Below are 12,327 nucleotides of genomic sequence, written 5' to 3'. Positions count from 1 at the left end.
ATTGCTGAACTGACTCTTTTTTTTTTTTTTTAAAGTACTTGATGCTGAGCATAATAAAATGAATTGCACTCACAAGTGGATGGGTGTAACTTTTTTGCTCTTTGTTACTCTAATATTTCAAAACGTCTTTGACTTAAAATTTTAGAATAGCAAAATAAAATCTGTGATACGCTGTAAAATTGTATACACTGAAATATAAAAAAGTTTAAGAGTAACAGGATAATAGAAGAAGCTGAGAGAAAGCAGTTTTTGGAGATTCATGAAATTCATTTTATGGGGAAAGAAGAATGAAAAGAAAATCCTCAAAATATGAAAATGCTAGCTTTTTCTTTTTTTAACAAATTCCTGCTTTGAATATTAACTGAAAATAAAAATCGATCATGTCTGTGGCATTTAAATTTGAAAACAAAACAGAACAAGCAAACCCTCCATGGGCTGGGGCAGGGAATTGATTTTAGAATATGAAATTTGAACAGACTCCTAACCCTAATTCTAATTTCAGTCCAGGTGGCTTCCAAGGGTGCTCTCTCAACTTTGCTGTCCTGAAAATTATAAGATCTTATTCTACACTGTTGAATTCCTTTGTCTCTCTGGTAGCTTCAAGTATATTCAAGTGCAGTGACAAAAGTGAAGTTTGTTAATAATTTCTTTGTGATCTTGTGTTTTTGAGACATCCTGCAAGTATATAAAGTACTATTTCTGTTCTTAAAAATAACATTGTTTTTCTTCCCTTAGTTACAGTCTTAAGACGTTTGTTTAAAAAAAGAAAAAAAAAAAAAAAAAAAAAGCCAAGCACTTTGGTGGTGGGGTTTTTTTCCTTTCAATAATTAAATGTCTTTTGACCTTTAGAGGTAGTGGTTTCTGCTTAATAAACCAGCTGTCAGACATTTGATTGATATAAGTAGCAAACTGTAGATCGAATTACAATTCTAATACTATGGAAGTGGCCAACCAATCATAAGTCTTTTCTAGTGGACTCTACCTAATTTTAAATTAGAAGCTTGCTTGCTTGAAACAAGGGACATTATAGCAGCTGACGTTCAGCACTGTCTGGCAATGCTTGGGTTATTTTAAGATAACAAATATGTCTGTGTATGATAGCTGAAGGGTATGACACCAGGAAGAAAGCATAAGAATACTACACAGGTATCTTTTATTTTCTTTTTTGTATGTGTGCATACACATTTATATTTTTATACACACACGTGTGTGTGTGTGTATATATATTATATATATATAAAAATAAAAAAATTGAGGAGATTTGTCCTTCAGTATACCTCCTTTACAGAAGATGCTATAGTGATATAATTGCCATTGTCACTGGTTGCAATCTGGTCAGAAATGTTGAAATAGTATTTGTAAATTGTATGAAAAGTGCAAGAACGCACGAAACTTTTCCTTCCTGGTGAATTCTGTAGTTACTGGGCAAGAGGACTGTTTTGGGTTGGTCTTGTTTTTGGAGGAAATATGCTGTTCATGTTGCAGGTGAGCGTAGTATGGAAGATCATTTTCACAAGTTTGGCTGAAAAACAGATTCACAGACTATTCTGTTTCTCCTAAAAATAAACGGTTCTGCCAGTGGAAGGCTTTTATTTCTTCTGTAAAATGAAGAAATGATGAGTTGATGTAAACTTTTAACTTTTGGAAAGAGGCAAACAACAGAATGTTAGGTCAAAGTCACATCATTTAGTTAAGGAAATTTTCATATTTCCTTCTATGTAAAGAGACTCCCTGTCTCTGATTTGATCCTGCTGCAAGCTCCTCCCTCCGTTTTCATCATTCTGCTCCTGTCTTTCATTTCTGATTATTTAGCTCTAGTTCTGGCTAATGTGAGGCTTATTTTCAGATAGCGGTATTTCTAGTAGCTGCAGATTGAGATGTGAATTATGCATGTGAAAGTATGATATAAAGATAATGGTGTGAGCAGACCAGTGAAGACCTTCTAGTATTTCTTCAGGGTTAGAGGAAAGCTGTTGAATTTAGGGCCTGTGTTATATGATGTACAGAAAAGAAGAGCAAAACCAAACTTAATAGATAACCTGATGTGGGCCAGTTAAACCTCTGTCCATGTTCTAAAGTACTTCATTCAATGATCTGACATGGTTTTGTATGATTCAGGGAATCACAGACCCTATATTTTGTGTGTGTGTGTGTGTGTGTATTTGTATATATACTGTAAAAAGCAAAATTCTTAGAAAATTATTTCATAATAGTACAGTTCTGTGATACTGTATTTCTACCGAAATGGTATGCCCAGCCTTATTAATGTCCTTAACACATCTCTGATTCTGAATATATAATGTGTAAAGAACATTATTTGAAACTAATACATCAAAGTGAAGTATGTATATGATATACTGTTGTGATTTCTTAGGTGGAAGCAGACTTCACTATATCTTTGCTCTTTAGGCCACTGCCAGACTTGATTCACTTAGTTACTGTGGCTACTAATGCTTGATAGATCTAGAATATTTTGCTTTTTATTGCTTTCTAGCTTACAAACATCATTTCATAGTTACCTCTGAATTTTGTTGCAGGTGATTCATGCATTTTGTTCTGCTATTTGGAATATTAAGGTGGCTGCAGTGGTATATTAAGGAAGTAGAAGATTTACTTGGTCTGTTTTAGGCTATTACAGGGACAGTCCTAAATTGAAACATTTTTGAAACAAACTGTCTCCGTTTAATGTTTGACAGAGTAACCTGCTGTTTCACTTTAACACTTCCTTTCTTTTCTTCTTCCTGACAGATCTTTAAACAACAATTTTTTCACGTAAATTGACAAAAGTGAAGAAGAGATGGCCAGTTCAGCTCGAGAACATCTGCTTTTTGTGCGACGTCGCAATCCGCAATTACGGTATACTCTGAGCCCAGAGAATCTGCAGAGTTTGGCATCTCAGGGCACCATGGCTGAGAACATGAACTTACAGCGTGCCAACAGCGATACTGATTTAGTGACCTCAGAGAGCAGGTCTAGTTTGACAGCAAGTATGTATGAATACACCTTGGGGCAATCTCAGAACCTCATCATCTTCTGGGATATTAAAGAGGAAGTAGACCCAACTGACTGGATAGGACTTTATCATATAGGTAAGTCAGAACCGTGTTGTAATATTTCAGTGTGTATGTTGCTCTTTTGCCATTTCATCTTTCCTTTTCTTATATGTGTTTTGGCACACCACATCACTAATCTAAAGATAACATTGATATTCTGTAGAGAATTTCCCTGGATTTTTCTTTGCTTTTCTTAGTGCAGTGAACTATGTGAAGACATGATTCTAATTAATGTAGATCTGGTTCCATTGTGACCTGCTAGAGAATGAAATGCATTCTTCTTAAAGAACCTGGGTTGCAAATGTGCACAGTGTTTCCTGTTTTCATCTTTACTGGTGACTGGCTTGCAGACTGTAAAATTCAGAGTACTGTATTCGTCATGTAACTTGTCATGCTTACTGTCTAATGTTTATAAAGTTTTTTGGACAAGAAAATTTTTAACATTAGTTAAAAAGTATTTTCTGTAATTCTTTGATTTCGGTAGAGCTGAAATTGTACCAGTTCCAAATGAATGAGAATTTCTATTTATGAAGTATTCTTGCAGAAGAAAATCCTCAAAAAGATTCTTCTTTTTCTCCTTTTTGTGCTTTTAAGGTTATTTCATTGGAGGAAGCTGGAAAGAATTCTGGATTGTGGCTTGCAGGGCTTTGTGGGCTGTATGCACATTAGCAAGAATGTGGCATAAAAAGAGTAGATCAATAAATCAAAGCAGTTGGTGCTGAGACCCTGATATAACACTATATATGATTTGGGATTTTATATTATATTAGATTTAATCACGTTCCTGGGTCCAAACATCTCTGCTGTGTATGTGGTTTGAATTTTCCCAAAGAAGAATTTATGAAATTTATGTCCCAGTTAGGAATTAGAGCATATTTGGTGGGTAGCTGTGGTGGCACGTGGGGTTTCGTTTCCTTCTAAAGGGATCTAGTTCACATTCTTCCAACGTTACTGCAGCTCCATAAGCTGAATACTGACCTGTGCTGTTTCAGTGTTTACTTGGTTATGAAAGCTTCATCTGAAGCTGTAAGAACTGCAGAGTCTCTCCTGGAACAAACTGCAGATATGTGCAAACACTTAAGAGACTTAGATGATGGTCCTCCCTAAAAAACAGAGCTAAATCTTCCCAACAGCATAAGCAACTCCAAAGGTGTTCTGTGCTGTAAAATGCACAGACTCCTAAATGAAGCTGAAATACTCTCTTTTAAATACAATGAGAGGTTCATCTGAATAAAGGATTGACCTTGCATTTTTTTTTTCTGGTTAATATGTTTCATAGCATTCAGGATTAGTATTCAAGACTGTAAAGTACAGCATATTTCTATAAAATCTCCTGTTGGCTCTTGTAGATTATAAGTGATTTTTTTTAATCCTACTTCCATGATGAAAAATGCTTCTACTTTCAGTTCCTCAAATCCCTTCAAGTGCAAAACAAAGTTATTAAATTACTATAGGATAAGGATCCCGTAAGAAATAGCCAAATTTAGGCCTCCTTGGGCCTAAAATGCCTCCCATGCTACTGTATAATACCAGAGCATATGAGATTGATACTGGTTTTCCTGTTTTCTTAAGTGATGTAAAGTCCAGTCATTCATTTACATCTGGTTTTCTTTTCATATACCACTTGAAATTCTTGAGCACTGGTGAGAGTTTTGTCACAGATTTAAAATGGAAGCAAGATTTCAGCAGAATCTTTAAGACTTTTGGTTTCTTCATTTTGGGTAATGGACCCTCAGATGTTGTACAACAGAGGGTAATGGTATATTTAGCCTGATAGGGGTGTCTGTGTGATTTGGGTTTTTGATAAACCCTTACAAGGATATAACATCCTGTTATATTTTTTTAAAAAAGTTTTCATAAGATTATGATCTAAAAAGCTTTTATCTGCATAGTTTTTGTAGACTTAAGTAAGATACAGTGCAATGGACTGTTTTTCATAAGTCAGCGTGCATATATTAGGAATTGCTAAGGCTTTGGCTCTGAGAGCCCCAGGACTTGCAGTGCTTTTGCATTGACTTCGGTGAGAACTGAACTGGGGCAAAATCACTTTAAGGACATTTTGTTGTAGATGTTATGTCATTTTCTTATCACATTCGTTAATGCAGAATTGTTCTTTTAAAAACCTTTGGTGGAAAAGACCTAAGGAGCTGAGCCACCAAGAGTCAATGAAAGTAGCACATCTATTAACCACCTTAAAATGGCATGTAGAGTTTTGTAACAATGCAAGGTGGTAATTCTAAATCAAAGCTATAGTGAATTATTTGAAAATTTGTTAACCAGGCCTTCAAAGACAGCTATAAGAATGACCTTTCAGCACTCCTCACCATGGGCTGTGCTGTCTGAATCAGATCAGGGCAAGACAAAGAGATGGAGCATAATCCCAGGCTCTTCAGACCTTTGCAATATTGTAACATTCATAATATTAGCTGCAGTTCCCATTTACTACTTTGGAAGTTAAGGACACTCGCTGCTTATGTTCCCAGAAGTAGCATGTTTGTGGGTGAATGTATTTAAAAATTAAAGCTCTATTCTCAAACAGATTGTTAAGATTTAAAATACTTAACTGAGATTGTCCATCCTGTTCTCTTTAAAACATCAACCATTTGATTTACAAAGTCACTCTCTTCTGGCACTGCTGTCTGCAAGTGCTATAGATGATGTGTTGTCACCAACACGAGACATCTCTCAGTCTGTGCCAGCGTAATGCAGTACCTCTGATGTCGCTCCGCATCTTCTAGGAAAGCACCATTTTTCAAGGAGCTAGGAATAGACAAAGGTGCAAATATTTTGCTCTTAAAAAGAAAAAAAAATTGTATAACCCCATAAAACAGTTTTGGTTTTTCTATCCTTTTACATTGGCAGTACAGTTAACTGTCATAATCAAAGCTGGATCACTGCTTTGAAGGAAAAAAAAAGTCGTCGTTAATTCTGTAAATGAGCAGAAGAAGAAATTCTAAAAATGAACATCACTCTGGGCACAGGCTTCAGTGCAGAGAGGTCTGTCAAAGAGCTGTAACAAGCCAGGTGAATTTTCACTTCATATTAATTTCATAGAATGCCTCTGTTGTAACAGGAACTGAAAATGACATACAGAGAAAATGTCTTCCCTCTTCATTCATGAATTTATTCAGTTATTCAGTTTATTCAATTAACTCTCTTATTAGCTTTCTGTCACAAGAAAGCAGTTATTTCTGTGCTTGTAAGTGTAGTTTTACAGAATGGTTAAAATTGCAGTGGCTCACTGGGAGTCCCACCAAACTTATGTCCCTTTCTTTTTAGGAGACTGACTTTAAATGACCATACAAATTCACCCTTTCAGATACCTCAGTCAGTACAGTTGATCATCTGACTGTCGGTAGTCAGAGTGACTTTACTACTACGTGCCATGTAGAGGTGTACGGATAATTGACTTAGGGGAAGAGTAGTTGGAGTTTTTTTTGAAGTACGGAACAACTTCAGCGAAATGTTTTTCCTGTTAATTGTTTGACAGTAAATGTTTCTTTTTAAAAAGAGAAAAGCATATGGGGGAAAAAAGGACAGAACAATATTATTCCAAAGGACTCATTTTTTTTCTTCTTGGTGCATGTGGATTTTTTCATACTTCTGTTAAGAGCTCATAGATGGATCAAACATTTTTGCCAAAAAGATTGTGTATTTTATTAAGCATTAGTTCACTATAATGGACTCAGGATACTCCTCTGCTGTAACTTTTGATCTTCAGGTTTTAAATGCAAGAAGTTGAACTTAACTATGAAAAATGCTACATAGCTAAATACACATGCTAAGTTTTTCTTAAACCTTGTGTCTTAAGCAATGTTTCTGGATACATGTGCAAGTTGGCTGGTTTCTGTTTTAGTGCCATGTGCATATCCTCCTCTATTTCATCTTCATCTTGGACAGCTTAGATGTGACCTGTTTCCTTGTTCAGGGACTGTTTTGTACAGAGATTCTTCTTTTTTCACAGTGTTTTCCTAAGGATCACCAGAAGAAAAGTGTATGTAAGGGACACTGTATACTCTGTGAAGAAAGCATTCATTTTTTTCCTGAGTATTTCTGTTTTGTACTCTCAGAATTCCTTAAAATAAGTCATACAGTGCCAGTAGCGCTTCTTATCTATGAACAGTCTTGTCCCTGAAGTTTTGTTACAGCAGCTTTCTAGCTTCACAGGCAAGATCTGTGGGGAATGTAGATAATAATACATCTGTAAAAGAAGAAAAGGATTTCCCAGTGAAACTCTGTGAAATGGAGAAATGTAATTTCAGAGTATTAGCTGCTTTTTAGGCAAACCAAGTGGTGTTGCATGAAAGCTTGAAATAATTTTTGAATCTGAAATGCGGGTTGTATCATTTTGAATTCAGCTTGAAGTTTTGCCTAGAATGGGCTTCTCATTCCTTCTTCAGGGCTGAATATAAGGATTGTCACTTCAAGGTGACAAGGCTTGATGACATTCAGAGAAGGGAGCTTTTTAGTAGAGGTACTACTCCTGTGCTTCATCTGAAGAATAAAAGTGAATTTCTAATTATTCTGTTCTAGGGAGAAGGAAGGAAGAAGTCAATTCTGTTTTTAAGGAACCATTTGGATTTAGAATGAATGTTTTCCATCTTCTGAACTAGTAGAAGATTGTACTATACAACTATCCTATTTTGCAAAGCGCTTCTTAGACCTGTGACACATTTCCCTTAGCCAGCACTGACCCAGCTTTTACTTGGTACATGTGTGTGTTGAAAATCAACCTTTGTTCAAAAACATGTTTAAACTGTTGAAGGTTTGCAGACATTTTTTCGCTAATTGAGGGGAATCTGAATCCTTCTATGGCGAGAGCAGTCAACCTGTGGCTCTGGAGCCATGAGCAGTTCCAATGCGGCTCTCGGGCTGCTTTCTTTTCTGCCATCTGAGGCGTGAAGTTGGATTTGTTGGGAAATGTTTTGCCTTATCTGGCATTCCTACTCACGTGGTTGGGATCTAGTAAGAGAGGTTACCCCAGCCGTCTCTTGCTTGTTCTGCTGATATGTGGGTTTACAAGTTGCTGTCTCTGAGGAAGAGAGAGACACTAGAGTATGAAAAAAGATACTGGAGTGCATTATGATCCAGAGTAAGACACTGTGCCATTCTCGTGTGAAATATCAGTCTTCTGGTGAGGAAGGTTGTGCAAAGTATCGGTCTCAGATGGAAGCAAAAAAAAAGCAGAGTGTTATTCCATTCAAAGGGATTATGAGACATAGCAGTTTTCTGCTGTTGTATGCTACCGTAGCAGAACTTGCTTGGGAAGCGAGAACTGTCAAAGAGCAGCTACAGTGAAAGCTGCCTGGATCTGCAGCCCAGACAGGGGTCATGGTGGACTGCCCATTGCTTGCAGGATGCTGAGTGAGGCCAGTCCAGGATCTCGGAGTTTTGTGGGTTGCTGTGAAGTCTGATGCTTAAAGAATACAAAGTACTGGATAAGGAAGGAAAAGTCAAGCGAGAGAAACAAACCCTACTTGTGGTTTAAGTAGATTAACTCCCGTGGCCAAATTGCCCAGGTCAGCCTATTTTTGTCTTAATTTATGAAGTCCCAGTTATGAGATGCATGACCTTATTCTAGAGTTCCTTAGCACATTTAAAATACTGACTATCAAGGGTCATTAAATTTATTTTCATCAGCTGCTTCCCCCCCCCAGTAAATACAGCATGAATCCACAATAATGTTAAAAAAACAACAAAAAAAAACCCAACCAAAACGGATACAGTGCTATATAGGGCAATTTAGATAGCATCTGGGTTTGTACTAAGCCTCCCACGGTAGTGGAATTTGGAGCTCTTCTGTTTCAGGTCAGACAAGATTAAAAAGAAAAAAGCTTTCATGTGAGCTGCCTTTATTACGCCTAAATTAGTGCCTTAGATTGGACTGAGAGATTATAAAATTTTACGATACCATAACCTATCCTCAAAAGATTTCTCTGGTTTTGATTATCAAAACCATATAAAGTAATAACTTTATTATCTTCCAGAAAAGCCTGATTATTCGCTTGAATTTTCCTTCCTGTTTTTAATAGTATGAATGCTTCTCCGTACTTTAAAATCTGAGCAGTACTATTAATTTCTATTGGCTTGTTATTAGGAATAGCAGTGTTACTTTGTGATTACTCGCTGTTTTGGCTGCTGCTAAATTCTCTGAAACGTAGGCTTGACTTTCTGTATAAAAGAATTCCTCCTTGCCCAGCTTGCTCCTTGGAAGTCGGTAGGGTTTGGCTTAAGCTTTCAGGAGACCAGCACTGGGCCTTTGGTCACTAAAGCAGCAGGTATTTCTGGGTTTTTGTATTGTATCATTTGAACATCTAGGCGCTGTGCTGGTTTCGTTCTCTTAGAAACAAAAAGCAAAAAAAAAAATTCCAGTGGAGATGTATGCCTAAATGCTACGTATAACAAAGCAAAATTAGATTGTCAATGCTAAGTGGGAATACAGGAGAGGACTTGCAGTAAATGTTTTGTCTGCTTGATGTTGATATTTGCGATAAGCAAAAGTGCATGAAAATAGCTGCTGTGAAGTACGTCACTTGCTGGTGACTTGGCAATATTTACAGAAGAGTATGGTGCCCTGCAAGCCAGCTCTCGAGAGCGTTAGTGAAAAGGGGAGGCAGCCCAATGTAGGAATTGCATCCTAAAATCATATGCAGTGAGGCCTACAGTGAAAACAAAAATCTGTAACAAACCTAGGACAAATCTTCCCCAAGGTCACTTTCCCTCCAGTTACTGGATTTTAATCTACTGTTTTATTTTCTCATGGAAAATAATGACCAATGTGTAAAGCTGCCTTTTCTTCCCCACAGAATTTAGGACTTACCTTTCCTCAGTTGTGAGCTAGTAAATCTTCTTCAAAGAACAATTTATGGACAGTGGAAAAGGTTTAAAAAAAAAAAAAAATTGAAGGTGCTTATTCCTATGTATTTTTGTTGCTTACAGCAGATCTCTTAGTAAGATATACTCAGTATATTTATTTTAAGAAGAAAAGAATGAATTCCCTGATTAATAAAGAACCTAGACTCTTGTAGGATGATATTTATGCCTGGAAGAAGTTCAAGCTGTGACAGAAAAAGTGTTGCCAGAACATCCAAACTTTTCAATTAATTGCGTTTTTACGTTTTTGAGATATCCCTGACCTCAAAACTAGACGAATGTAGCTTCGGGGGGGGACACTTTCAGCTGTGTTGTCAGTAGCTTTCCACTGCAAAAGGTTTTGGCATGACAACATTTATAATCCTTTGGATAGAAAGCAGTGTGCTTCCCACCTTGCTTTTGTGATGCAAGTGGCTGTTCCAGCAGATGGGGAGATGGCAAAAATAAACATTTGATGATATAAAACAAAGCAATGTACACTTCTGAATTCAGAAGATTCCCTTTTAACATAACGTTGCCTTATGTCAGCTTGTGGGTTGTGTTTTTTTTTTTTTTTTTTTTTTTTTTTGAGAGTGGCTTTCATTTCAATTTTTAAATAGACATTTGCTGTGCTGTTTTCTTCTGCTTTCTATCACCACATCAACATGCCATGCGGTATTCTTAAAATAATTTGGAAAAAATAATTTACTCAAAATCAACGACAACTGGTTTGAGAAAGTAGTTGCATTAATTCATCTATTGATTTGTTTCATGTAAGTAATAGATTATGGATTGCTTTTGCATTATGCACAGTGTTAGAATTCCTCTTGTAAATTTTTTATGAGGTTCTTGGCTCCTTCATCTGCACATCAGTCTAGCAACTTGAACTGAATGCTTTGGACGTACCAGGTGTCATCTATGAGAAGGACTGAGAGTTGAAGGCATTCAGTGCCTTGCAAGATCAGGGACTTAATGAGTGTTTTATCTTTACCTGCAAATGTGGACATGTTTTCTTGCATAGGAAGCCAGTTAGGACCGAATGGATTTGGCTTTACAAGATGGAATACATGTAGTAGCTTGATCTAGCACGATAGCAGGCACGTACTGTTGTCAATGAGATAAATATGCAATAATGACCCCATCATAAAAAAAAAAAAAAAAAGGAACATTTTTCTATGTTTATTTTAGTTTAATTTGTTGATAGTGTTTCATGCATGACACAGTTTGGCAGATGGTTGCCTGCAGTGAGAGGGAAAATTCAGCTGACAAATGTTTCAACATAGGTGCGTCTGTCTGAATTTTAGCAGACTCACAGACAGGCAGTTCTTTTTCAAGATACTGCATAGAGATGCAAGCATCTATCAAATTCAGTAATGGATAAGACTTTAGGAGCTATTAATTATTGATGGGATGGTATTTAATGTAAAGCCAGCAACAGTGTTTCACTGATGTACCCTTTAACATGTGAATTATTTGAGCAGTAAGACTACAAGTATGTTTTCCAGTTTCCTTAAAAAAAAAAAAAAGCCTTCCATGTTTTCTGTAGGTAAAACAAACACAACCCTCCTGACATCAGTGGCATTTCACCAAATTAGGCAAATAGTTTTACCACTTTTGTTATCTGCTCTCCTAGATGTTCCGAATCATTAGCACATAAGCCTTCACATTTTAAAAAGCAGTCTTAATTACAGCACACTTAATTGAGTACACTTCTGCTCAAGTAGTTAAATAAAATTACCATCTTTCAGATTAGCGTAAATTATTGCCTGTTATGCTATTTACTGCCCATCATCTGAGGGGAGGTAAGAGTGTGCATTGCAGTACAAAGTAGTGGCTATAAGGGAGAAAAAAGGAAAACATATAGATTTATATAAAAGTAAGATAAATGATTTACAGGAACCCATTTTACTGTTCATGAAACTATCAGGGAGTATAGGCATCATCGGCAAAGATGACTGGGAATGCAGTTTCACCATGTGGTGGTCTTGCGCTTGCTTTTCCCTTCTCTTGCAGCCTTGTACTGCTGCGGCCTTGGCTGGGTGGGTGCTGGGAGACCCTCCCCGGGGCTGGCGAGGGCCAGCAGCTCCCGGCTGATTCAGCCTCTCTGCCCCAGGGCACCTGCAGGAATGTGCTGCTAGGGCAGCGGGGCTGTCTTTCTGGGCAGTAATTTGCCATTACACCTGCTTGGCTGCAATGTAAAACAGTGGCTCCAGCACAGAGGGTGTGATGGGGTGTGCTTTGGAGGCTGTTGTTATACATATGCCAATCCGATCGTGCTTTTTGTAGTTACTTATGCTCTTGGTTAACTTGTATTTGTGGGAGTAGCTGAGTTAGAGGGCCTCTGTTTCTAGTTGCATGTTTTATTCTAGGTTCTGTTGTTTGCTTGCTGAGTCCCACAGGGAATTACTGTTTTTTCAAAATA

At 37.1% G+C, this 12,327-nt stretch overlaps 1 protein-coding gene across 5 annotated transcripts in view; it reads left to right on the top strand.

The window, feature by feature from the left end:
- Nucleotides 1-12,327, top strand: part of HECW2 (HECT, C2 and WW domain containing E3 ubiquitin protein ligase 2) — a 200,615-nt gene that overhangs the window by 76,408 nt on the left and 111,880 nt on the right. For all 5 annotated transcript variants that reach the window (XM_026101132.2, XM_064515130.1, XM_064515132.1 and 2 more), the window contains one exon: nucleotides 2,749-3,089. In XM_026101132.2, coding sequence (XP_025956917.1) covers nucleotides 2,798-3,089 — 292 coding nt within the window. In that variant the 5' untranslated portion in view covers nucleotides 2,749-2,797. The remainder of the gene's footprint in view (nucleotides 1-2,748; nucleotides 3,090-12,327) is intronic.

The sequence above is a fragment of the Dromaius novaehollandiae genome, chromosome 7, assembly GCF_036370855.1.
Source record: "Dromaius novaehollandiae isolate bDroNov1 chromosome 7, bDroNov1.hap1, whole genome shotgun sequence".
NCBI lineage: Eukaryota > Metazoa > Chordata > Aves > Casuariiformes > Dromaiidae > Dromaius > Dromaius novaehollandiae.
This window is presented reverse-complemented; position numbering and strand designations above follow the sequence as displayed.